This window comes from Taeniopygia guttata, chromosome 1A (genome assembly GCF_048771995.1).
Source record: "Taeniopygia guttata chromosome 1A, bTaeGut7.mat, whole genome shotgun sequence".
NCBI lineage: Eukaryota > Metazoa > Chordata > Aves > Passeriformes > Estrildidae > Taeniopygia > Taeniopygia guttata.
This window is the reverse complement of record NC_133025.1, coordinates 71899091-71927049: the sequence shown is the minus strand read 5'-3', so window position 1 is coordinate 71927049 and position 27959 is coordinate 71899091. Positions and strand designations below refer to the sequence as shown.

General features: G+C 44.2%; 2 protein-coding genes across 12 annotated transcripts in view; both read right to left on the bottom strand.

Annotated features, from left to right (window-relative positions):
• Positions 1-27959, bottom strand: part of LRP6 (LDL receptor related protein 6) — a 244183-nt gene that overhangs the window by 56154 nt on the left and 160070 nt on the right. The gene's annotated exons all lie outside the window — the stretch shown is intronic.
• On the bottom strand, positions 203-27830 carry LOC140682267 (uncharacterized). Of its 3 annotated transcripts, XM_072923940.1 has the most exons (11): positions 27109-27824; positions 26403-26592; positions 26039-26200; positions 24907-24965; positions 13659-24744; positions 11150-13460; positions 9593-9920; positions 8887-9076; positions 8525-8686; positions 7405-7463; positions 203-7242 (listed from the first exon to the last, which is right to left on the bottom strand). In XM_072923940.1, the coding sequence occupies exons 1-4, from the start codon at positions 27575-27577 to the stop codon at positions 24920-24922; spliced, it is 867 nt and encodes a 288-aa protein (XP_072780041.1). In that variant the 5' UTR covers positions 27578-27824; the 3' UTR covers positions 203-7242; positions 7405-7463; positions 8525-8686; positions 8887-9076; positions 9593-9920; positions 11150-13460; positions 13659-24744; positions 24907-24919. The 3 variants fall into 3 exon arrangements, with proteins under 3 accessions (XP_072780041.1, XP_072780042.1, XP_072780040.1); XM_072923941.1 differs by lacking the exon at positions 26039-26200 and having other exon boundaries at positions 27109-27830; XM_072923939.1 differs by lacking the exons at positions 203-7242; positions 7405-7463; positions 8525-8686; ... (3 more) ...; positions 13659-24744; positions 24907-24965 and having other exon boundaries at positions 25109-26200; positions 27109-27684.

Sequence of the window (27959 nt, the reverse complement as noted above, 5' to 3'; positions counted from 1 at the left end):
ATCTTTTTAAAAGCCCCTTTCTTTTATACTTAAAATAACACCTCCTCCCCATAAAGAGACCCATCAACCATTAGACAAAAAGCCCTAGTGCCAGTCTCATGCTTGCACATCTAACAGGAGACCCTCCCCATAACCAAACAAAAAATCAAAATAACGTACCAAAAGTAGTCCTTACTAACATTAAAAATACAACTCAACCGTATCCAAAAAACCCTCACCTTTATTTCCTCCAAACACCAAATACTCTTCAAATTCTAAACAACAAAAACCATCAGAACATACTTCAAATATAGAAAAGCCTAACCATATAAATATTTGTCAAAGCCCACAAAAACTATAAAACAATCTAATCAATATCCTGCATTAAAAAAAAAAAACCCACTATACAAATTAGTACCATTTGAAATGTAACACAAATAAAAATATTTTCCTAAGAAACATGTCTCCCAATAAGTAAAACCACCCTGTAAAGATATAAGTAATAATCATAACTCAGCAAGCTAAAATTTCTTCAAAACCAAAAGACTTAAAAAACCTTCAATATTTATAAGTAATAACATTTAATATGTTAAGTATTAATGAAATCAAACAAAATTAAATGTCAATACATTTAAACAAATACATTTTCTTTTTATCAATTAAAATTAAGTTTATTATTCCTTACTATCAAAATTCATTCAGTCTAAATTTAAATGTTATTTAATATAACTTATGCTAAATTTTATTAAAAATCATTTCTCTAAACTATACAGTATATGGTCAATTTTCTTAAAAAAATAAAACACCTCCAATTAAAACAACTAAAAGAAAACACTAACAAACGCCTATTCAGAAGTAAAAAAAAGTACACTGTATTATATCATCAATTTCATCAAAAATTCTGTACTTCATTACAATCTCTACTCTTATCTTTTAGAAGCGACACCAAAAAATAGCAATTACTATTCATATCATGCTGTTTGAAAATTTTACTCTATTTCCTGAATATATAAATATTTTTTAAAAGTTATCCTAACTTCTTCAAACACTTACCACTAATATACTAATTATATTATATCAATATATAAGCTTTTATAATAAACAATATTTATTAAATATTGTTATGATATTTACAACCAACTTTCATATACTTTATTATCTCTTTATAGAATGATCTAAAAAACACACATAAAATTTCTAATTCCTACTTTTTTATTCTCAACTTATACAGCGCTTAAACCAAGTTAACTCTCTAACTAATCTCTACACTAACTCTATAATTTAACTTAATGTTATATCATAATTTTAACTATTTTTCAAGATTAAAAAGGTATTCCATTAAAAACCTCCTCCAAACTGTTAAACTTATCACTTTCCTCAGTTATTATTACAAAATCACTTGAATACAAAATCCAACTACAACATTAATTTCTTTTTCTAAGTTTCACACTAAGTAATCACTCTCTCATACATTTCCTCCACCTTCACACTCTCAATATCCAAATCCAAACTCACAATCCTGTCCATAACCACTTTCAAATCTTTAAAAAGAAGTTTACTATATTCAAAGCATCTCAATTCTAAAAAACTTCTAAAAAAATCCAATTATTAAATAATGTAATTAATCTTTAATCCTAAGATTTTTACTCTTAAGTACTATTTTTAAAAACATTATATAAAAATATATTAAATAACATTCACCAATTAAAATTTAAACTATAACCTAACCCTAACTCTACCTAAATAAAATAATTAACAACAAACCCAAATATTTTCTACGTCAAAAATAAATTCAAATAATTTTAACTTAACAATTTAACTTTAACAATATAACAAATAAACTTATTTTTAAAATAAACTTGAAAAATCATTATCCACACATAATTATTTAACTTACCACTAATTTAATATTTATCAACTGTTATAAACTCTAAAAGTATGTACAATCTTTTAATACTTACTAATTATATAATTTCACCTATGTTACTAATTATAGATATTATCTAAGTAATTCCTAATTATTATCAATTTCTTCTTTACTACATACATTATTTTACTCTTATATTTCTTCATACTTATAACTGAAAAATTATAACAACTTATATCATTATTTCTCATATCAAAACATAAAGTTTACTTATATCTCAACAAGTACAAAAACCCAAGTAAATTTCAATAAGAAACATAAAATCAGATCACACAAAAAACACACTCACCGCTCCACAAATAAAACACCAATGTAAATACAAAGACAAATTACACTATGGAAATACAAACGCAGATTACACAAGAATTGCAACTTACACCTAACATCGTGTACTACACCCACCAAAATATATAAACTGTAAGTTTCTTTATAAATATAAAAAGCAATGTTATAAAAATCTTATTTAGTAACTTACAAATTATGAAATTCTATCAAATATTTTACTTCTACTCTACTTTATTTACTTTTAATTATGTCACTTTACCAATTAACCAACCAAAAACAAACATTTAAGTAACTTTAACTAAAGTTTCAAGTTTAAATGCTTTGTATTTATCTAGCACTACTCAAAAAAATCCATTCTTTACTTACTTACTTAAGATACCAATAAAAACCATTACAAATAGTCCATATAATTAAAAAGCCCTTACATTATTAACTCTTAATATTAAAATAGCTACCAATTTAAAACAAAAAAGTCATTTATCCATCAATAGTAATCAAAATATAAAAGTAATTTTAAGCTTTGAAACTTAAAATCAAAATGGTAGCATCAGTTTTTATACCACCTATTACTTCAACCACACTAAAACAATTAAATCAATTAAAATATTATCTAAATAAACAATCTAATTCGACATCCCTTACCCTAAATAACTTTTAAACAAATATAAAACTATTAAATACGCAGTTTTACAAAAAACAAAAAAAAAATTATTTTATTAACATACAAATATAAAAATTTAATAAAATGTATACATTTATCTAAAACACCAAATCTACTTATTAAAGTGTACAACTTTAAGAAATATCAAAAATAAGAATAACTAATAAAATATAACAATAAATAAAATTTAACACCATAATTTAAAAATCTTGTAACAAAAGTATACATTTTAATTATATTATTACAATAATAATACTAATGATAACACCTTCTGTATGTTAATACATGCAACAAATGCTTAACAAATCCACCAATAAATTTTTTTTTTCATACAGAGAGAGGGGGAAGACATGGGAATGGGAAAACCAGAAACTCCCACAGACACTGAAAGATTTGATCTGCAGCCTCGGGAGAAGCTGGGATTGATGTACCAATACAAGACACGGGCATTACGCAGGAAAAGAATAAAACAACATAAAATAACTTCTGTTTCTGTGGCTGTCAGTAGGAGCCTGCCCCGAGTGAGTGAGAGAGGAAACTGTGTGGGCACGATGGGGAAGGGTTTGCAGGGCAGGGCTGGGGCTGTGTGCGCTACACTGAGAGCTGACAAGTTCCAACAGAAGGCATTGAACAAAAGTACCCTCAGTGCGGCAGAACTGAGCAGAGGTGATGGGTTCCAAAAGCCAAATAAACCCCGGGGTTAGAAAGTTCTGGCCTGCCTTGGAACAAAGAACTTGTGGCTGCTCCTGAGCCGCAGCAGCTGCTCGCTCTGCAAACCCTCACGCTCCCAGGCGGGTGTTCACCTGAGCACTGAGTGCTCCCGGCCCAAGAGCAGTCCCATCCCTTCCTTGCTAACAGCACAGGGAGAAAAAATGAAAAAAGATCACTCTGGCCAGCAGGGCTCTCTCTCTCTGCGAGGGTTAGGGGCAGGGCCCTGCAGGGAGCAGGGCGCTCCAGCACCGACAGCCCGAATCCAGAGCAGATCCACGGGGGAGCAGCGGGCTGGGGACAGCTGGGGACAGCAATGAGCAGAGCCCATCAGCCTCCCTCTGGGGCTGGGACTGCATTTAGCACACAGCTCATACCAGCTGTGGCACTTACACACCTCAGACTCCTTACCACAAACCAGTTCTGATCTAGCTCTCAGGGTGACCTGCACCTCCTCCCCAAAAACCACAGGAATTAGAATTTCCTGCTGGTTTTACAAACTTCACGGCAGCTTTGCAAATGCAAATCCCAGCAGGTCCCTGCTTTCCAGAGCACCCATCCTCAGCCATCTCCACTTCCCTGGAAAACTGCTCCAGCCCCGGGCTGTACCAAGGTGAGCACAAGTCTGGAGAGGTCAGAACCCTCACCTGGACTGCTGCACTCGGAGTGAGGTCCAGCTACAAATGGAATTCCAGAAACAGCCTCCAAAATGTTCCATAATCACACCTTTAAAATGGCTCCACAGGGCAACAGCTCCAGTGCCAGAGCAGCACCTGCACGAGTCCTTGTGCCAGCCCTGGCTCCCTGAAAAACACAATAAACCAACATCACACAGGCTTTGTTTGCAGAATTCCTGATCCAAACCCTCACCTTTTCTGCCCAGCATTGAGGGAAATCTGACACGGTATTCACAGGTAACCTTTGCTGAGAGCAGCCATCACCCCAGTCCTCCAGCCTGGGCAAGGTTTTGCAGTGAATGGACCCAACTTCTAACCCTGAACCTAAATTTCTGTCAGCTTTTGTTGGAAAGAGACTGGAGATTAAAACCTACAACAGATTTAAAACAGTGCACAAGGAATAACCGGCCCAGACAAAACCAAACCAGCCCATCTCTGCTCCACCCCATTTCTCCCTGTTCTGGGAGAAATACTGATATAATTTGCAAATACTCCCCTTCCCTGCTGCACTATCCTTCACTGCACGTCCCTGGAGAGGATTTACTCCATTTTTTGTGCCCAGCAGCACCTCTGCAGCCCAAATCCCACTCCTCGCAGACACAGCCTGAGCAGAGCTCAGGCAGTGTTCCCAGCAGCGGATGCAATTCCGAGTTCCCTGGATTGCTCACGGGGCACTCGCAGCAATCTCCCCTCAGCCCAGACTCTGTGCTCAGAGGGAAGCGCAGCCCGATGGGACACAGCTCTGGCACCACATTCCCCTTGTTCCTGCTGGCCTGGAAAGCCACAGATAAACCCAGTCCCTCCGACCTTGCACCCTGAACCCCAGGAGAGCCGGAGCTGAACCCAGATCCCGGCGCCCTGCACGGCTGCGCTGACACCAGCACAGGCTGAGCGCCGCCCAGCACCCTTCCTCATTTTCCTCCCTCTGCTCCCAAATCCTGCCAGCCCTCCCCTGCAGCTCCTGCCCCAGCCCCAGCAGAGGCTGGCACCCAGCCCTGCAGCAGCTGGCAGAGCTGGGAATGCACCGAGAGCTCGGCTCCCCGGGCTCCCAGCCCCAGACCAGTCCTTGGGTGCCCGAACAATGCCCAGCCTGCCCCCCTGGGCACAGCCAAACACCACAGCTCCGTCAGCCCCAAGGAACTCTGGCATTTGCCTCTTCCCTGCTGCCCTTTCCCAGCACACAGGGGTACGGCTGGGCTGTCAGAAATGGCATTCCCGAGGCACTTAATCCCAGCAGAGAGGAAAAGGGGAACCCTGCGTCCCTCTGACTTACCCCACAGCGTGGGCAGGACCAGGAGCCCTCCAGTGCACCCCCCTGGTGCTGAAGCCTCTTGGCTCTGGCTGCTTAAACACTGAAGCTTCTGGCAAAGATGGGAGGAGCTTAATGATTTCTCCTGTCCTGAAAGAGAGGAGGAAAAGAGCATTAAGCCCACTGTGGAAGTCAAAAGATCCCGGCTTTCACACCTCTGCTGTGATTGCTCACCATGGGGTTTTATCCGTGAGAGGGGACACCAATTCAAATATAAAAGCATTTTTATTCCTAACTATTTCATTAAAAGGAAGCTCATTTCTCTATTGCATTCTTAGCCTAATTTTAACAGAACCATTTTTATCCATGGCCCCACTTGTCCGTCATTCAATCCTTTACCAAGGGTACTTTATACAAAGGAAGGGATACCTGGTGCTGTGTCACAAGAAATCCCAAAGAGGAAAGTGTCCAAAACCTCACAGAGAAAGGTTTCAAGGCACTCCAGTGCACAGACAGCTGCTCATGCCTTGTCAGGCCACACCAGTTCTGTCACATCCACCTGAGCTGTGCAGGCGAGGCAAAGGCTGCCCTTCCTCCCAGGGAACACTGTCTGAGACCACAGAGAGCCATCCTGGGTGAAAGGAATGAAATGAAAATGTTTTCTGGCAGAAAATGAGCGTCTGTAATCAGAACCTCTGGACAGATTTAGTAACACCACTTTCAGATGATAAATACAGGCCATGCCCATCCTTCCAGGCCAGGTGAAACCAGGAAGGAGAACTACAGGAAAAGCAGGAAGACAGAGCCCCTTATTTGGATATATATAGAATGCCCCTGGTTTGGTGGTTTGCCTTTGCTCCTAAGCTTTGGCTTCACCCCTCTCCAGAGGAGCAGGGAATTCCTCCAGGGTGAGGGGGAGTCTGGTCCCACTCCAGGATGTGTCCAGTAAAGGAGGGAATTTGTTTAGAGTAAGTGAGCAGTGTTTTTGTTACACACAAAAATCAAACCAAACAAACACTGAATTGGACTACACCGAGCTGCAACACAAAGTGTTCACAGCAGGCAGAGGCCAGAGGAGCACACAGCACCCAGAAGTACCATTTCACTTGGTTCTTCTGCTCTCATGCATTTTAATTCTGCTTCGCTTCACAGCTGCTACTCTGCCAAGGCCATTTCCATTTTCAGAAGCCTGTGTCACCTGTAGCCAAGGCTTAAACATCACAGGATCTATGTGCACTTCAGTGATCTTACACTAAGTACCTCAGAAACCAAAAGAATAAATCCAAGACTTCAGCTGGGTTAAAAATACCAGAACAACAAATAAGCAAACAAAAACCCAAAACCGCCTTTCCACTAGTTTTAAAAACAGAAGTCTTTACAACCAGCATAAAATGAATGTAACATTTGGATCCAAGCAGAGGTACAATTTAAATGCCAGTATTCTGGAACTGCTAATAACTCTGCAAGTATTTACATGGGTGGATGTGTTACTGGATGGAAAGAATATAATGCACGAAAGAGAAGATTAGCTGTGTTTAGGATGGGAAGAAGATGACTAAAAAATACCTATTGTCTGGACGCTCATGCAATCATCTTCTCTTGACCTCAGGATGGCTGCCAAAAATAGAGAGTGCTGTGTGACCACCATGTGTAGTTTGGAGAGCTTGACTACGCTCTTAGTGAGGATTCTTTCATGTATAGTAACTGGATGGCAACGTTCAGGACCTTCAGAAATGTTTCATCTCTGTAACGGTACCTTTGGGAGAAGGATCACAGAGAAGTCAGACTGTAACCAAACCCAAGAAAACCCACTTGAAGCTACAAGTTGGGTAAGAAATGAGAACTTGGCAAAGAAAATTAACTTGGCAAAGAAAATGAACTTGGTGAAACCAAACCAAATTCAAATGAAAGCACTTACTTGAGCCCTGTCTTCACAAGGTCACACCAGTCATCTGGGTCCACTTCTTCAACCACACACTGTGTGCAGCAAGTAAAAACAGGTGTTGGTTTACATTTGGCACATGGAGCTTCTACAGCAATTTTTGTTCAAGGGACACACTAAGAACACGCAAGCCAAACGCTCACGTGGGATGATCTGAGGTTAACAGGGAAAAAAGCTCTTGGATACAACAATCCTAACGCCTGGCTCAAAAGAAACTTGTTGGTCTGGGAGCAGGGGCTGTATGGAATCAAAAAGCAAGCTGGGCTGTAGGTTCCAAAAACCCAGCGGCTCAATACTCTTCAAACGCCTCAAGTGCAAAAGGATTCTCAACTTGACAAGTCACAGCGAGAGCCTGGAGCAGACTGACAGCTGCACATCCCAACAGTCCTGGGAATGCAGGTGCCAACCTCGCCAGGCTGGAAACACCCTCAGGATGGGATGGACCCTGTGAGGTGGCCCCAGGGCCTGCAGAGTCAGCCAGGTCCTACAAGGGAGTCTCAGCAAAAGCCATGAGAGCGCAAAGGCATTCACTGCCCAGGGACCTTCAGTGTTGCGTGTCACGGGGATCCCTGTTCACTGAACTCAAACCAAGGCAACAGTATACAGAGGGAGTGACCAAGTAGTGTTCTTCAAGATCAAAGTCTGATTTCTATTCCTGATCAACCAGACTTTTGCCCCAGACTTCAGATGGCATGGCAGATGGGTCTTGGCACAAGTATCTCTATCAGCTTCTTTTAAAAAAGAAGGTGATAACTTAAATTTTAAAAATTAAATTAATTAATTTATAATAATTAATTAATTTTAACTTCTTTTTTTTTTTTTTTTAATTCCACTGGTAACCTTTGATTTCTTTCTCCTAAATACCTCAAGCTCACACATTCAAAGGGGATTCGTACCAGAAAGTCATCATCAAGAACACAAAACTGCCTCGTATAAAGGATTCTCAGGACTCGGAAAAAGCTATGAAAACTCCATGGAAACCAGAATCCATAAAACAGGAAATCGAGTCCAATCTGTATTTACAAAATTACAACTGCCCAATCACACATATGCATACACAAAGCAGATAAGCAGTCTCACCAATAATTCCTCTAACCTCAGCAGCACGGACCTCTCCACTTCTTGCTTGCCTTCATCTTTACTGCTGCTGTACATGGCAACTAACCCCTTTACGCAGGCTGAGAAGAGATGTCTCCTCCAGGAATGCAGCTCCTCTGAGTTTTTGAGCACCGTGGATATGGCATCTGCCACGGCCCAGCTGCAGAGAGATAGTTGTTGATTTTCTTATTAACATTTTAACTTGGTTTTGTATATCTTAAAGATGTCTTGCTGCCAAAGTGCAAAGCAACAGATTCTCGGAGGAGAGGACGCTGTTAATGCTCCCATTCCTATCACACTGATTCCCAGGACAAACTGAGCCCTGGGGGAGACACACACACACACACACACGCTGCCCACCTCTCTTCATTGCCTGCTCTCTCCAGAGCAGCAGGAAGGCAGTCCATCAGGTTGTGCAGCCCTTTGCTTCCCGGAGGTGGCAACAGCTTGGAAAGAATTTGCAGTTTCACAGTGGCCTCAGGGTCCTGAATTGCGGCACCGAGCTCCTTCCACAGGGCTTTCCTCAGGACAGGTGTGACAGCCGAGACAGCTGTGGGGAGAGCAGAAGGCACAGGTTCCTCCACCTGCAGCTGTTAAACAACACACTAAACCTAATTTTTTTCTAATCCAGCCCCAGACCACTCAATGTCTAGGAAATGATCCTACAGCAGCTGCTAATCTGTTACAGAGAAGTGCTACACAGAGGCTCACTTCTTTACCCATCCTCTACTTCCCAGGGTCTGACAAGGCCTTATCACTGCTTGACCTCGTAGGCAGAGCTACAGCCCCATTCAGCCTGTTCCTGTCAGAACAACTGACATTTGTTTACAAACCAACAAAATCGTTATCCCTACCTAAATACACCCATAATGCCTCAACCCATTCCCAGGAGGGCGGCAGGAGGGGCGGGCGCAGCCCTGTTCCGACGCCGCTCCACCCCGGCCCGGGAGCGCCGCGACCGCGCCTCCGCCGCCCGCCGGTACCGGCCCCGCCGGGCCGCCCTCGCGGCTGCCATCCTTCCCCGGCGCTGCCGCGGAGCCGCCTTCACCGCTTCCCTTTTACTCACACACACCGCCCCGCTCGCCGCCGCCCCGCGCCCCTCCGGGCCCGTCTCGGTGGTAATTGGAGCCGCTCTTGCCACTTCCGCCACAACTCGGTGGTTTTTGGGCCGCTCTGGCCGCTTCCGCCCCGTCTCGGTGGTTTCTGTGGCCGCTCTTGCCGCTTCCGCCCCGTCTCGGTGGTTTTGGGGCCGCTCTGGCCCCCCCGCGCCGTCTCGGTGGTTTTCGGCCCGGCGCTGGCCGGGGAGCTGCAGTACCGCGCTCTGCCCACAAGGCGGCAGCACTTTTCAAGCGAGCCCGCCACCAGGGACTCGCAAGATGGCGGCCCGTGGGGACCTGGACGGAGAGAGGCGTATTACGCCGATGCCCGTCGGCCCCCGCCAAAAACCCGCACGCTCGCGGTGCTGCTGACCCCACAGCCCCTGTGCACGGCACCGGAACCGCCGCGGAAAATCCCGTCGGGGGGCGCCGGCGTTGGGGACAATTCAGGCAGTGTAGAAAAAACAGACACGGGTCCTCGAATGCCGACGTCCTCTTTTTCGCGCCATCTCGAGAAGGTCAAGCGAGTCCGCGACAAGCCACTCCCAAGATGGCGGCCGCGGGCGGCGGGCTGCAGTACCGCCCTCTGCCCACAGGGCGGCAGCACTGCCGCCCGCCACCGCCGGGGGCCGCCGCTCGCCTCGGGGCCGCGGGCGGGGCCGGCGGCAGAAAAGAACGGGCGCGATGCCCTCCGGAACCTGCCCTGCAGCAAATGCCCCAAAACATCCCGCGCGGAAAAGAACGCCAGCAAAAAACCCCTGCCTCTAACCCAACAGGGACCAAAAGCAAAAACCTTCTCTTTTAAACTGCATTTCAAGCTCTTTTATTTTTATATTTTTCATATTTATATTCACATTCGGATTTATAACGTATATTGATGTGTAATTGTATTTTTATAATTTCTTACATTTATTCCTTTATTACAATTTATATTTTTATGCATTGCTTAATACATTGCTTACATATTTCTATAGATAGATTTCTATTTCTAAAAGGTTTATATTGCTTAAAATAAACCCCTGCCTCTATCCAAGTAAAAATCTTTTAAAAACCCCTTTTCTTTTAAACTGCGTTTAAATTTATCTCTATATTTCGCATTTATATTCAAATTTACGTTTAAAATGTAGATTGATGTATGGTGTTATATGAAAGTATAAAATAGAAATGAAAATAAATATTCAGAAGAGATAGAATAGAAAAATCTCTGCATACATTGAATATATATTTCTATATTTAGAATGATATCAAAATAAAAGGTATATTCATTTTTCTTCCATTAAAACCCTGCCTCTAACCAAATAAAAAGCAAAAAAAAAGCCCCTTCTTTAAACGATACTTGAATATTTATATATTGTTTTCATCATTATAGTCACATTTGCATTTCTACTTTATAGTGACGTATTTAGAAATATATATCATATATATATATATATATATATATATATATATATATAAAGGTAGCAAGATAGACAAATTATTATTTATATTATATTTCACACATACTGCTAATACTTATTTTTACTTACCTTTGAATTTTTTATATAGATCCCCAGCAACAATATTTAGAGCATCTGCAAATAAAAGACTGGGAAACAGTTATTTTACTCCATCAGAACTTGGGAAAGGCCAGATTTAGATCTCTCCAAAGGGTCAAAGCTACATAACACCAGTTAATACCATTTACTGTAGAAGCTGAACTGATTTTGGTCTACACATAAGTTTCCTGTTTCTGCCAAACTTCTGCATGAATATTAAAAGTCTGAAGAATGACCACAAGCAGATCACCTAAACCTACAAGCTCACTGTTTCCCATTTTTAACCATGCCAGGATCTTCTCTTTTGATCACGTGAGTGGACATTTCCCTCTAAAACCTTCTGACCTAACCAAGAAGTCTCACCATTACCAAAGTTTCACACCAAAAGCAAAGCACCTCTGTCTGTATCATGCCTGCTGATGGTGCCAGCACACAGTATGGCCCAAGGTGTCTGCCCCATGGATTTCCCCGGGGTATTCACACTTTTCCAAAGGTAGCCAGCACCTACGCTGACTCTGAAAACAATTGCCCTTGCAAGAAGGGTCCATGGCAGCTCGGGGCACTCGTGGTCAGCCACAGGGCCTTGACACACAGAACAGGATAAAGGGACTTGGAGGATTCCCACAGCTGGCCTGCACTGACAGATAGAGCAAGTCCCTTGGGATTGTGGAGTGAATTCTGCCTCCCAAGGACTGCAGGCTCACATCCACACCCAGGACTATTCAGAAGAGCTGCAGCAAGAGCAGACATCGGGCAGCTCAGGGTTTCTCTAAGCCCAGTCCTACAAGCCTGTGGGAGCCACAGGTAGCCAGGAAGTTCCTGAGGAATCCAGACCCTCAGCCAGCAGCACAAAGTCCCAGAGCTGCCAAATCAGAGAGAACTGCCTTCCACCTCTTTTCGCTCACACACTGGTGCTGAAAACTGCCAGACAGGCTAAAAGTCACTCAGGGAGATATAGAGGGTGTTACTGATAAAGAGTTCTAGGGAAGCTGGATGGCCAGCATCCATCAAACTATCTTCTGGAAATCCCAGCTGTCACATTTCACTCCACTTTTCCCTTTAACTCAGGCTTTCCCCTTCCAGAATCAATTCTTCCTCCCCACCCTCTCCCACTCCCTGTGCAGATAGCTGGCAACACGCACAAGCTGGATCCACATGTGGTCACTGAAATTTGGCTGCACAGCTGACCTTTGCTGCTGCCAAAGGGAGGGAATTCCAGGCCAGAGCACCCCTCTCTGCCTGCCCTTCACTTTTCAGAGCTAATTGGCTTTTCTATCCCTTTCAGCACAGCACAGCATGGCCTCGTGGAGCTTGAAAAGCAGCAGTGGTTTTTATCACCATGGTGCAACGGAGAGAAGACTTCAGAGCATTTTCTGGGAACGCCACATACAGTTATATTACACTTGCAGAATTGTCTGGCTATTGTGTCTCCTAAGTCACACAGTGGACTACAAACAGTGCTGTTTCAGTGAAACTCTCTACAACCACTGAAAGTAAGTCACTAACTCTGTTAGAGCAGGCAATGGACTCACATGTTCACAAAAACTGACTACACATGCTAAAGCCAGACGCTTTGTAGGTAAATGAGAAACACCTCTGGTTTGGGGCCCATCCCTCAGGCAGCAGGTTTTTTTTGCATGGACAGGATGATTACTACTTGCGGGGCTATATGAAACATTTACCTTTTTATCCAAGTTATGAAAGAATAGCTTTGAAAAGCACAGTAATCCAAGGCCAAAAAGACAGGCAGACAAATGGACAGATTTCAGCCACTCGTTTGGTTTTCTTGGCGAGAGCTTTTTGCTCTTCCAAGGGCTGACCTTATGCATTTGCCAGGTCTGGATGATCCACTTGAAAAAAAAAAAAAAAAAAAAAAAAAAGGCTTAAAGGAAATTTCAACAGCAGACTCTTCTGGAGGTGTCTTCTGTCAATCTCCAGCTTCCCACAGGACTTGGTGCTTGTCTGGGGCTTTTGAGGAACAGCTCATAAATTGCTGCTATTCAGCCACTGGCAGTTGAATCCTGCTTTATTTAGTTTTTGGAATCTTGTAGTGGATCCTCCCTGCTTCCTTCCTCCAGTCCCTGCTCACATTTAGTTTCAGTTTCCTGGAGCTAAGAGTGTTGACCCCTTTAAAAGCAGCAGCAGCAGCAAGAAAACCACAAAGCAAGAAAACCCTGTCCTGACCATAAATGTTGTACCCTCTGCATAGAGAGAAACTCCACCAACTTTTCAGGAAGAAGATGCAACAAACTCTTTTGCAGCATATCCTGATATGACAGCCTTGCAGCATACAGAATCCAGCCTAGCAAGGAAAAAATAAAAAAAAAAAGTGTTGTGTTAAAAAAAATGCACAAGGAAAAGGTGCTATTTTACATGGATCACAGTAAAGCCACAACAACCTAAGGGTTAATTTCTTCATGAGAATGTTTGAAGTCTAAATTTGAAATCTGTTGTCAACTGCAGCTGGCTAAAATGGAAAGGGCTACATTTCTTTGCTTACCTTGATGCCTACTGGGATCTGCTTTAGGGCCAATTTTGCATGAAGCTCCTGGGAATTACTCATCTGTCTTCTTGCATGAGATGAAATATATCTGTTAGAAGGTTGCAAAATGTGTTAGGATGCATTGCAGTGCTGTGCTCTTCCAGGACAGAGGCACAAAGTCTGATTCTTACCGTAGCTGGGACTTTGGGGATTCCCAGAGCCATTTTCATGGCATCTAATTTTAGGTCCTTTTCAGACAGATTTGTAATGACAATTTGGTTTATAGCCCCTCCCTCTGTGCCAGGGGCAGGAAAGTCTATCAAAGCTAATGAGGGAATTCTTCATCCTGGAATTCTGCAGGAATTCCCAATCCCGGAAATCCGGGAATTCCCCATCCTGGAATTCCGGGAGTTCTCAACATTGGCAATCTGGGAATTCTCAATCCTGGAATTCCCCAGCCTGGAATTCCGGGAATTCCCGCTGCTCCCTTTGCCTTTGGAGCTGCCCTTCCTGGCAGAATTCCCAGATTTCCTGGCGGAATTCCCGGATTTCCTGGCGGAATCCCCGGATTTCCCGCCGGGATTCCGGAATTTCCTGTCGGAATTCCCGGAATTCCGGGTTTTTTCCGGGATCTCTCCGTGCCCCAGCAGCTCCCGGAGCCGTTTCCACTCCGGGGGGTCCCGGTAATTCCGGCTCCCGTAAAACTGAGCCACGGAAAGTTGGGAACGCACCGGGATTCCCGGAATTCCCGGATTTCCTGACAGAATTCCCCGATTTCCTGATGCCATTCCTGCATTTCCAGCCAGGAGTCCCGAATTTCCCGTTGGAATTCCTGAATTTCCAACTGGAATTCCCGAATTTCTTTCTGGAATTCCTGAATTTTCCGCCAGAATTCCTGAATTTCCTGTCGGAATTCCCGGATTTCCGGCGGGGATCTGCAGCCTCCGGGCCGGCGCCGCTTTCTCCACGATTTCCTGGGAATTTTGGGAATTTTTTTGGGTATTTTCTGGAGCTGCTCGGAGCCGTTTGGGCGGGGGGGTCCGGAATTCCCAGCGGGAGCTGAAAAAAAAAAAACGGGAATGAGGGAGGGGGGAGGGGCGGGAATTCCCAAATCCCAAAATTCCCAAATCCCCAATTTAGGGGATTTTTGGGGAATATTTGGGTTTTTTTGGGATTTAGGGGATTTGGGTGTTTGGGATTTTGGGGATTTTTGGGGGATTTTTGGATTTAGGGGATTTTTGGGGTTTGGGATTTTGGATTTAGGGGATTTTTGGGGGATTTTTGGAGCATTTTGGGGTTTGGGGGGATTTAGGGGATTTTGGGGTTTGGGATTTGGGGATTTTTGGAGGATTTTGGGGTTTGGGGGATTTTTGGGGGGGATATTTGGGGGGTTTTGGGGATTTGGGGGACTTCAGGGGGGATTTTTAGGGGATTTTGGGGGTTTGGGATCTGGGGGATTTTTGGGGTTTGGGATTTTGGAATTGAGGGGATTTTTGGGGAATATTTGGGGTTTTTGGGGATGTAGGGGATTTGGGGGTTTGGGATTTTGGGGATTTTTGGGGGATTTTTGGAGGATTTTGGGATTTAGGGGATTTTTGGGGTTTGGGATTTTGGATTTAGGGGATTTTTGGGGGATTTTTGGAGCATTTTGGGGTTTGGGGGGATTTAGGGGATTTTGGGGTTTGGGATTTGGGGATTTTTGGAGGATTTTGGGGTTTGGGGGATTTTTGGGGGGGATATTTGGGGGGTTTTGGGGATTTGGGGGACTTCAGGGGGGATTTTTAGGGGATTTTGGGGGTTTGGGATCTGGGGGATTTTTGGGGTTTGGGATTTTGGAATTGAGGGGATTTTTGGGGAATATTTGGGGTTTTTGGGGATGTAGGGGATTTGGGGGTTTGGGATTTTGGGGATTTTTGGAGGATTTTGGGATTTAGGGGATTTTTGGGGTTTGGGATTTTGGATTTAGGGGATTTTTGGGGGATTTTTGGAGCATTTTGGGGTTTGGGGGGATTTAGGGGATTTTGGGGTTTGGGATTTGGGGATTTTTGGAGGATTTTGGGGTTTGGGGGATTTTTGGGGGGGATATTTGGGGGGTTTTGGGGATTTGGGGGACTTCAGGGGGGATTTTTAGGGGATTTTGGGGGTTTGGGATCTGGGGGATTTTTGGGGTTTGGGATTTTGGAATTGAGGGGATTTTTGGGGAATATTTGGGGTTTTTGGGGATGTAGGGGATTTGGGGGTTTGGGATTTTGGGGATTTTTGGAGGATTTTGGGGTTTTGGGTTTTTTTGAGGTCTAGTGTTTTTTGGGGGGGTTTGGGGGGGGGGGGTTGGGAATTTGAAATTTAGGGGATTTTTGGGGGATGTTTGAGGTTTAGGGGGATTTTTGGGGGATTTGGGGTTTCAGGCTCACCCGGGCGGGTCCCGGCTCCGTTTCGAGGCGGTTCCGGAGCTGCTGCGGATCCGGGAGAGGCTGAGCAGGGCCGGGATCCCGGGAACCCGAACCCCAAATCCCCAAATCCCCAAAATCCCAAACCCCAAATTCCCAAATCCCCAAAACCCCCCAAACTCCCAAAACACCAAATTTCCAAAAATCCCAAACCCCCAAAAAACAGATGGCAAGGTTCTCCCCCCCCCACGCAGTGCGCATGCGCGGTTCCCTTTGCAGGACGCCCGCTTTGCGCATGCGCACTGGAATTTCCGTACAGCATAATGGCCGCCTTCCTACAGCAGAGTTCCATTTTCCGTACAGTGTCATGGCCGCCCTGCGCATGCGCACTGGAATTTCCGTACAGCATCATGGCCGCCTTCCTACAGCAGAGTTCCATTTTCCGTACAGTGTCATGGCCGCTAGGCGCATGCGCACTGGAAATTCCTCTTCTGCGCGCAAAGCACCAAGCTTGTTTCCTGACCAGAGCTTGTTTTTGAGGCTCGGGCCGCCCGAGCCGCCGCCGCCCCCCGCCCTGCGCTCACAGACACCGCCCCGCGCGCCGCTCGCCGCGCGCTCCCGCCCCGGCACCGGCGGCTGCAGTACCGCCCTCTGCCCACAAGGCGGCAGCACTTTTCAAGCGAGCCCGCCACCAGGGACTCGCAAGATGGCGGCCCGTGGGGACCTGGACGGAGAGAGGCGTATTACGCCGATGCCCGTCGGCCCCCGCCAAAAACCCGCACGCTCGCGGTGCTGCTGACCCCACAGCCCCTGTGCACGGCACCGGAACCGCCGCGGGAAATCCCGTCGGGGGGCGCCGGCGTTGGGGACGATTCAGGCAGTGTAGAAAAAACAGACACGGGTCCTCGAATGCCGACGTCCTCTTTTTCGCGCCATCTCGAGAAGGTCAAGCGAGTCCGCGACAAGCCACTCCCAAGATGGCGGCCGCGGGCGGCGGGCTGCAGTACCGCCCTCTGCCCACAGGGCGGCAGCACTGCCGCCCGCCACCGCCGGGGGCCGCCGCTCGCCTCGGGGCCGCGGGCGGGGCCGGCGGCAGAAAAGAACGGGCGCGATGCCCTCCGGAACCTGCCCTGCAGCAAATGCCCCAAAACATCCCGCGCGGAAAAGAACGCCAGCAAAAAAAACCCTGCCTCTAACCCAACAGGAACCAAAAGCAAAAACCTTCTCTTTTAAACTGCATTTCAAGCTCTTTTATTTTTATATTTTTCATATTTATATTCACATTCGGATTTATAACGTATATTGATGTGTAATTGTATTTTTATAATTTCTTACATTTATTCCTATTATATTTTATTATATTTTATATTTTTTCACATATCTTAATATATTGCTTATATATTTCTATAGTTAGATTTAGATTTCTAAAAGGTTTATATGGCTTCAAATAAACACCCTGCCCCTATCCAAGTAAAAATCTTTTTAAAAGCCCCTTTCTTTTATACTTAAAATAACACCTCCTCCCCATAAAGAGACCCATCAACCATTAGACAAAAAGCCCTAGTGCCAGTCTCATGCTTGCACATCTAACAGGAGACCCTCCCCATAACCAAACAAAAAATCAAAATAACGTACCAAAAGTAGTCCTTACTAACATTAAAAATACAACTCAACCGTATCCAAAAAACCCTCACCTTTATTTCCTCCAAACACCAAATACTCTTCAAATTCTAAACAACAAAAACCATCAGAACATACTTCAAATATAGAAAAGCCTAACCATATAAATATTTGTCAAAGCCCACAAAAACTATAAAACAATCTAATCAATATCCTGCATTAAAAAAAAAAACCCACTATACAAATTAGTACCATTTGAAATGTAACACAAATAAAAATATTTTCCTAAGAAACATGTCTCCCAATAAGTAAAACCACCCTGTAAAGATATAAGTAATAATCATAACTCAACAAGCTAAAATTTCTTCAAAACCAAAAGACTTAAAAAACCTTCAATATTTATAAGTAATAACATTTAATATGTTAAGTATTAATGAAATCAAACAAAATTAAATGTCAATACATTTAAACAAATACATTTTCTTTTTATCAATTAAAATTAAGTTTATTATTCCTTACTATCAAAATTCATTCAGTCTAAATTTAAATGTTATTTAATATAACTTATGCTAAATTTTATTAAAAATCATTTCTCTAAACTATACAGTATATGGTCAATTTTCTTAAAAAAATAAAACACCTCCAATTAAAACAACTAAAAGAAAACACTAACAAACGCCTATTCAGAAGTAAAAAAAAGTACACTGTATTATATCATCAATTTCATCAAAAATTCTGTACTTCATTACAATCTCTACTCTTATCTTTTAGAAGCGACACCAAAAAATAGCAATTACTATTCATATCATGCTGTTTGAAAATTTTACTCTATTTCCTGAATATATAAATATTTTTTAAAAGTTATCCTAACTTCTTCAAACACTTACCACTAATATACTAATTATATTATATCAATATAGAAGCTTTTATAATAAACAATATTTATTAAATATTGTTATGATATTTACAACCAACTTTCATATACTTTATTATCTCTTTATAGAATGATCTAAAAAACACACATAAAATTTCTAATTCCTACTTTTTTATTCTCAACTTATACAGCGCTTAAACCAAGTTAACTCTCTAACTAATCTCTACACTAACTCTATAATTTAACTTAATGTTATATCATAATTTTAACTATTTTTCAAGATTAAAAAGGTATTCCATTAAAAACCTCCTCCAAACTGTTAAACTTATCACTTTCCTCAGTTATTATTACAAAATCACTTGAATACAAAATCCAACTACAACATTAATTTCTTTTTCTAAGTTTCACACTAAGTAATCACTCTCTCATACATTTCCTGCACCTTCACACTCTCAATATCCAAATCCAAACTCACAATCCTGTCCATAACCACTTTCAAATCTTTAAAAAGAAGTTTACTATATTCAAAGCATCTCAATTCTAAAAAACTTCTAAAAAAATCCAATTATTAAATAATGTAATTAATCTTTAATCCTAACATTTTTACTCTTAAGTACTATTTTTAAAAACATTATATAAAAATATATTAAATAACATTCACCAATTAAAATTTAAACTATAACCTAACCCTAACTCTACCTAAATAAAATAATTAACAACAAACCCAAATATTTTCTACGTCAAAAATAAATTCAAATAATTTTAACTTAACAATTTAACTTTAACAATATAACAAATAAACTTATTTTTAAAATAAACTTGAAAAATCATTATCCACACATAATTATTTAACTTACCACTAATTTAATATTTATCAACTGTTATAAACTCTAAAAGTATGTACAATCTTTTAATACTTACTAATTATATACTTTCACCTATGTTACTAATTATAGATATTATCTAAGTAATTCCTAATTATTATCAATTTCTTCTTTACTACATACATTATTTTACTCTTATATTTCTTCATACTTATAACTGAAAAATTATAACAACTTATATCATTATTTCTCATATCAAAACATAAAGTTTACTTATATCTCAACAAGTACAAAAACCCAAGTAAATTTCAATAAGAAACATAAAATCAGATCACACAAAAAACACACTCACCGCTCCACAAATAAAACACCAATGTAAATACAAAGACAAATTACACTATGGAAATACAAACGCAGATTACACAAGAATTGCAACTTACACCTAACATCGTGTACTACACCCACCAAAATATATAAACTGTAAGTTTCTTTATAAATATAAAAAGCAATGTTATAAAAATCTTATTTAGTAACTTACAAATTATGAAATTCTATCAAATATTTTACTTCTACTCTACTTTATTTACTTTTAATTATGTCACTTTACCAATTAACCAACCAAAAACAAACATTTAAGTAACTTTAACTAAAGTTTCAAGTTTAAATGCTTTGTATTTATCTAGCACTACTCAAAAAAATCCATTCTTTACTTACTTACTTAAGATACCAATAAAAACCATTACAAATAGTCCATATAATTAAAAAGCCCTTACATTATTAACTCTTAATATTAAAATAGCTACCAATTTAAAACAAAAAAGTCATTTATCCATCAATAGTAATCAAAATATAAAAGTAATTTTAAGCTTTGAAACTTAAAATCAAAATGGTAGCATCAGTTTTTATACCACCTATTACTTCAACCACACTAAAACAATTAAATCAATTAAAATATTATCTAAATAAACAATCTAATTCGACATCCCTTACCCTAAATAACTTTTAAACAAATATAAAACTATTAAATACGCAGTTTTACAAAAAACAAAAAAAAAATTATTTTATTAACATACAAATATAAAAATTTAATAAAATGTATACATTTATCTAAAACACCAAATCTACTTATTAAAGTGTACAACTTTAAGAAATATCAAAAATAAGAATAACTAATAAAATATAACAATAAATAAAATTTAACACCATAATTAAAAAATCTTGTAACAAAAGTATACATTTTAATTATATTATTACAATAATAATACTAATGATAACACCTTCTGTATGTTAATTTATGCAACAAATGCTTAACAAATCCATTATTAAATTTTTTTTTTCATACAGAGAGAGAGGGGAGACATGGGAATGGGAAAACCAGAAACTCCCACAGACACTGAAAGATTTGATCTGCAGCCTCGGGAGAAGCTGGGATTGATGTACCAATACAAGACACGGGCATTACGCAGGAAAAGAATAAAACAACATAAAATAACTTCTGTTTCTGTGGCTGTCAGTAGGAGCCTGCCCCGAGTGAGTGAGAGAGGAAACTGTGTGGGCACGATGGGGAAGGGTTTGCAGGGCAGGGCTGGGGCTGTGTGCGCTACACTGAGAGCTGACAAGTTCCAACAGAAGGCATTGAACAAAAGTACCCTCAGTGCGGCAGAACTGAGCAGAGGTGCTGGGTTCCAAAAGCCAAATAAACCCCGGGGTTAGAAAGTTCTGGCCTGCCTTGGAACAAAGAACTTGTGGCTGCTCCTGAGCCGCAGCAGCTGCTCGCTCTGCAAACCCTCACGCTCCCAGGCGGGTGTTCACCTGAGCACTGAGTGCTCCCGGCCCAAGAGCAGTCCCATCCCTTCCTTGCTAACAGCACAGGGAGAAAAAATGAAAAAAGATCACTCTGGCCAGCAGGGCTCTCTCTCTCTGCGAGGGTTAGGGGCAGGGCCCTGCAGGGAGCAGGGCGCTCCAGCACCGACAGCCCGAATCCAGAGCAGATCCACGGGGGAGCAGCGGGCTGGGGACAGCTGGGGACAGCAATGAGCAGAGCCCATCAGCCTCCCTCTGGGGCTGGGACTGCATTTAGCACACAGCTCATACCAGCTGTGGCACTTACACACCTCAGACTCCTTACCACAAACCAGTTCTGATCTAGCTCTCAGGGTGACCTGCACCTCCTCCCCAAAAACCACAGGAATTAGAATTTCCTGCTGGTTTTACAAACTTCACGGCAGCTTTGCAAATGCAAATCCCAGCAGGTCCCTGCTTTCCAGAGCACCCATCCTCAGCCATCTCCACTTCCCTGGAAAACTGCTCCAGCCCCGGGCTGTACCAAGGTGAGCACAAGTCTGGAGAGGTCAGAACCCTCACCTGGACTGCTGCACTCGGAGTGAGGTCCAGCTACAAATGGAATTCCAGAAACAGCCTCCAAAATGTTCCATAATCACACCTTTAAAATGGCTCCACAGGGCAACAGCTCCAGTGCCAGAGCAGCACCTGCACGAGTCCTTGTGCCAGCCCTGGCTCCCTGAAAAACACAATAAACCAACATCACACAGGCTTTGTTTGCAGAATTCCTGATCCAAACCCTCACCTTTCCTGCCCAGCATTGAGGGAAATCTGACACGGTATTCACAGGTAACCTTTGCTGAGAGCAGCCATCACCCCAGTCCTCCAGCCTGGGCAAGGTTTTGCAGTGAATGGACCCAACTTCTAACCCTGAACCTAAATTTCTGTCAGCTTTTGTTGGAAAGAGACTGGAGATTAAAACCTACAACAGATTTAAAACAGTGCACAAGGAATAACCGGCCCAGACAAAACCAAACCAGCCCATCTCTGCTCCACCCCATTTCTCCCTGTTCTGGGAGAAATACTGATATAATTTGCAAATACTCCCCTTCCCTGCTGCACTATCCTTCACTGCACGTCCCTGGAGAGGATTTACTCCATTTTTTGTGCCCAGCAGCACCTGTGCAGCCCAAATCCCACTCCTCGCAGACACAGCCTGAGCAGAGCTCAGGCAGTGTTCCCAGCAGCGGATGCAATTCCGAGTTCCCTGGATTGCTCACGGGGCACTCGCAGCAATCTCCCCTCAGCCCAGACTCTGTGCTCAGAGGGAAGCGCAGCCCGATGGGACACAGCTCTGGCACCACATTCCCCTTGTTCCTGCTGGCCTGGAAAGCCACAGATAAACCCAGTCCCTCCGACCTTGCACCCTGAACCCCAGGAGAGCCGGAGCTGAACCCAGATCCCGGCGCCCTGCACGGCTGCGCTGACACCAGCACAGGCTGAGCGCCGCCCAGCACCCTTCCTCATTTTCCTCCCTCTGCTCCCAAATCCTGCCAGCCCTCCCCTGCAGCTCCTGCCCCAGCCCCAGCAGAGGCTGGCACCCAGCCCTGCAGCAGCTGGCAGAGCTGGGAATGCACCGAGAGCTCGGCTCCCCGGGCTCCCAGCCCCAGACCAGTCCTTGGGTGCCCGAACAATGCCCAGCCTGCCCCCCTGGGCACAGCCAAACACCACAGCTCCGTCAGCCCCAAGGAACTCTGGCATTTGCCTCTTCCCTGCTGCCCTTTCCCAGCACACAGGGGTACGGCTGGGCTGTCAGAAATGGCATTCCCGAGGCACTTAATCCCAGCAGAGAGGAAAAGGGGAACCCTGCGTCCCTCTGACTTACCCCACAGCGTGGGCAGGACCAGGAGCCCTCCAGTGCACCCCCCTGGTGCTGAAGCCTCTTGGCTCTGGCTGCTTAAACACTGAAGCTTCTGGCAAAGATGGGAGGAGCTTAATGATTTCTCCTGTCCTGAAAGAGAGGAGGAAAAGAGCATTAAGCCCACTGTGGAAGTCAAAAGATCCCGGCTTTCACACCTCTGCTGTGATTGCTCACCATGGGGTTTTATCCGTGAGAGGGGACACCAATTCAAATATAAAAGCATTTTTATTCCTAACTATTTCATTAAAAGGAAGCTCATTTCTCTATTGCATTCTTAGCCTAATTTTAACAGAACCATTTTTATCCATGGCCCCACTTGTCCGTCATTCAATCCTTTACCAAGGGTACTTTATACAAAGGAAGGGATACCTGGTGCTGTGTCACAAGAAATCCCAAAGAGGAAAGTGTCCAAAACCTCACAGAGAAAGGTTTCAAGGCACTCCAGTGCACAGACAGCTGCTCATGCCTTGTCAGGCCACACCAGTTCTGTCACATCCACCTGAGCTGTGCAGGCGAGGCAAAGGCTGCCCTTCCTCCCAGGGAACACTGTCTGAGACCACAGAGAGCCATCCTGGGTGAAAGGAATGAAATGAAAATGTTTTCTGGCAGAAAATGAGCGTCTGTAATCAGAACCTCTGGACAGATTTAGTAACACCACTTTCAGATGATAAATACAGGCCATGCCCATCCTTCCAGGCCAGGTGAAACCAGGAAGGAGAACTACAGGAAAAGCAGGAAGACAGAGCCCCTTATTTGGATATATATAGAATGCCCCTGGTTTGGTGGTTTGCCTTTGCTCCTAAGCTTTGGCTTCACCCCTCTCCAGAGGAGCAGGGAATTCCTCCAGGGTGAGGGGGAGTCTGGTCCCACTCCAGGATGTGTCCAGTAAAGGAGGGAATTTGTTTAGAGTAAGTGAGCAGTGTTTTTGTTACACACAAAAATCAAACCAAACAAACACTGAATTGGACTACACCGAGCTGCAACACAAAGTGTTCACAGCAGGCAGAGGCCAGAGGAGCACACAGCACCCAGAAGTACCATTTCACTTGGTTCTTCTGCTCTCATGCATTTTAATTCTGCTTCGCTTCACAGCTGCTACTCTGCCAAGGCCATTTCCATTTTCAGAAGCCTGTGTCACCTGTAGCCAAGGCTTAAACATCACAGGATCTATGTGCACTTCAGTGATCTTACACTAAGTACCTCAGAAACCAAAAGAATAAATCCAAGACTTCAGCTGGGTTAAAAATACCAGAACAACAAATAAGCAAACAAAAACCCAAACCCGCCTTTCCACTAGTTTTAAAAACAGAAGTCTTTACAACCAGCATAAAATGAATGTAACATTTGGATCCAAGCAGAGGTACAATTTAAATGCCAGTATTCTGGAACTGCTAATAACTCTGCAAGTATTTACATGGGTGGATGTGTTACTGGATGGAAAGAATATAATGCACGAAAGAGAAGATTAGCTGTGTTTAGGATGGGAAGAAGATGACTAAAAAATACCTATTGTCTGGACGCTCATGCAATCATCTTCTCTTGACCTCAGGATGGCTGCCAAAAATAGAGAGTGCTGTGTGACCACCATGTGTAGTTTGGAGAGCTTGACTACGCTCTTAGTGAGGATTCTTTCATGTATAGTAACTGGATGGCAACGTTCAGGACCTTCAGAAATGTTTCATCTCTGTAACGGTACCTTTGGGAGAAGGATCACAGAGAAGTCAGACTGTAACCAAACCCAAGAAAACCCACTTGAAGCTACAAGTTGGGTAAGAAATGAGAACTTGGCAAAGAAAATTAACTTGGCAAAGAAAATGAACTTGGTGAAACCAAACCAAATTCAAATGAAAGCACTTACTTGAGCCCTGTCTTCACAAGGTCACACCAGTCATCTGGGTCCACTTCTTCAACCACACACTGTGTGCAGCAAGTAAAAACAGGTGTTGGTTTACATTTGGCACATGGAGCTTCTACAGCAATTTTTGTTCAAGGGACACACTAAGAACACGCAAGCCAAACGCTCACGTGGGATGATCTGAGGTTAACAGGGAAAAAAGCTCTTGGATACAACAATCCTAATGCCTGGCTCAAAAGAAACTTGTTGGTCTGGGAGCAGGGGCTGTATGGAATCAAAAAGCAAGCTGGGCTGTAGGTTCCAAAAACCCAGCGGCTCAATACTCTTCAAACGCCTCAAGTGCAAAAGGATTCTCAACTTGACAAGTCACAGCGAGAGCCTGGAGCAGACTGACAGCTGCACATCCCAACAGTCCTGGGAATGCAGGTGCCAACCTCGCCAGGCTGGAAACACCCTCAGGATGGGATGGACCCTGTGAGGTGGCCCCAGGGCCTGCAGAGTCAGCCAGGTCCTACAAGGGAGTCTCAGCAAAAGCCATGAGAGCGCAAAGGCATTCACTGCCCAGGGACCTTCAGTGTTGCGTGTCACGGGGATCCCTGTTCACTGAACTCAAACCAAGGCAACAGTATACAGAGGGAGTGACCAAGTAGTGTTCTTCAAGATCAAAGTCTGATTTCTATTCCTGATCAACCAGACTTTTGCCCCAGACTTCAGATGGCATGGCAGATGGGTCTTGGCACAAGTATCTCTATCAGCTTCTTTTAAAAAAGAAGGTGATAACTTAAATTTAAAAAATTAAATTAATTAATTTATAATAATTAATTAATTTTAACTTCTTTTTTTTTTTTTTTTAATTCCACTGGTAACCTTTGATTTCTTTCTCCTAAATACCTCAAGCTCACACATTCAAAGGGGATTCGTACCAGAAAGTCATCATCAAGAACACAAAACTGCCTCGTATAAAGGATTCTCAGGACTCGGAAAAAGCTATGAAAACTCCATGGAAACCAGAATCCATAAAACAGGAAATCGAGTCCAATCTGTATTTACAAAATTACAACTGCCCAATCACACATATGCATACAGTCCCTCTGTGGCAAAGCAGATAAGCAGTCTCACCAATAATTCCTCTAACCTCAGCAGCACGGACCTCTCCACTTCTTGCTTGCCTTCATCTTTACTGCTGCTGTACATGGCAACTAACCCCTTTACGCAGGCTGAGAAGAGATGTCTCCTCCAGGAATGCAGCTCCTCTGAGTTTTTGAGCACCGTGGATATGGCATCTGCCACGGCCCAGCTGCAGAGAGATAGTTGTTGATTTTCTTATTAACATTTTAACTTGGTTTTGTATATCTTAAAGATGTCTCGCTGCCAAAGTGCAAAGCAACAGATTCTCGGAGGAGAGGACGCTGTTAATGCTCCCATTCCTATCACACTGATTCCCAGGACAAACTGAGCCCTGGGGGAGACACACACACACACACACACACGCTGCCCACCTCTCTTCATTGCCTGCTCTCTCCGGAGCAGCAGGAAGGCAGTCCATCAGGTTGTGCAGCCCTTTGCTTCCCGGAGGTGGCAACAGCTTGGAAAGAATTTGCAGTTTCACAGTGGCCTCAGGGTCCTGAATTGCGGCACCGAGCTCCTTCCACAGGGCTTTCCTCAGGACAGGTGTGACAGCCGAGACAGCTGTGGGGAGAGCAGAAGGCACAGGTTCCTCCACCTGCAGCTGTTAAACAACACACTAAACCTAATTTTTTTCTAATCCAGCCCCAGACCACTCAATGTCTAGGAAATGATGCTACAGCAGCTGCTAATCTGTTACAGAGAAGTGCTACACAGAGGCTCACTTCTTTACCCATCCTCTACTTCCCAGGGTCTGACAAGGCCTTATCACTGCTTGACCTCGTAGGCAGAGCTACAGCCCCATTCAGCCTGTTCCTGTCAGAACAACTGACATTTGTTTACAAACCAACAAAATCGTTATCCCTACCTAAATACACCCATAATGCCTCAACCCATTCCCAGGAGGGCGGCAGGAGGGGCGGGCGCAGCCCTGTTCCGACGCCGCTCCACCCCGGCCCGGGAGCGCCGCGACCGCGCCTCCGCCGCCCGCCGGTACCGGCCCCGCCGGGCCGCCCTCGCGGCTGCCATCCTTCCCCGGCGCTGCCGCGGAGCCGCCTTCACCGCTTCCCTTTTACTCACACACACCGCCCCGCTCGCCGCCGCCCCGCGCCCCTCCGGGCCCGTCTCGGTGGTAATTGGAGCCGCTCTTGCCACTTCCGCCACAACTCGGTGGTTTTTGGGCCGCTCTGGCCGCTTCCGCCCCGTCTCGGTGGTTTCTGTGGCCGCTCTTGCCGCTTCCGCCCCGTCTCGGTGGTTTTGGGGCCGCTCTGGCCCCCCCGCGCCGTCTCGGTGGTTTTCGGCCCGGCGCTGGCCGGGGAGCTGCAGTACCGCGCTCTGCCCACAAGGCGGCAGCACTTTTCAAGCGACCAGAGACTCGCAAGATGGCGGCCCGTGGGGAACTGGACGGAGAGAGGCGTATTACGCCGATGCCCGTCGGCCCCCGCCAAAAACCCGCACGCTCGCGGTGCTGCTGACCCCACAGCCCGTGTGCACGGCACCGGAACCGCCGCGGAAAATCCCGTCGGGGGGCGCCGGCGTTGGGGACCATTCAGGCAGTGTAGAAAACAGACACGGGTCCTCGAATGCCAACGTCCTCCTTTTCGCGCCATCTCGAGAAGGTCAAGCGAGTCCGCGACAAGCCACTCCCAAGATGGCGGCCGCGGGCGGCGGGCTGCAGTACCGCCCTCTGCCCACAGGGCGGCAGCACTGCCGCCCGCCACCGCCGGGGGCCGCCGCTCGCCTCGGGGCCGCGGGCGGGGCCGGCGGCAGAAAAGAACGGGCGCGATGCCCTCCGGAACCTGCCCTGCAGCAAATGCCCCAAAACATCCCGCGCGGAAAAGAACGCCAGCAGAAAAACCCCTGCCTCTAACCCAACAGGGACCAAAAGCAAAAACCTTCTCTTTTAAACTGCATTTCAAGCTCTTTTATTT

Bases quoted from the DNA above. Each gene is read 5' to 3' on its own strand.
- LOC140682267 (XM_072923939.1), bottom strand. From the start codon at position 27,577: ATGGTCCCCAACGCCGGCGCCCCCCGACGGGATTTTCCGCGGCGGTTC. The intron at 26,593-27,108 runs GTGAGTAAAAGG...CTCTCCCCACAG, and splicing joins CGGCGAGCGGGGCGGTGTGT to CTGTCTCGGCTGTCACACCT. The intron at 26,201-26,402 runs GTGGGCAGCGTG...ATCTCTCTGCAG, and splicing joins AGAGCAGGCAATGAAGAGAG to CTGGGCCGTGGCAGATGCCA.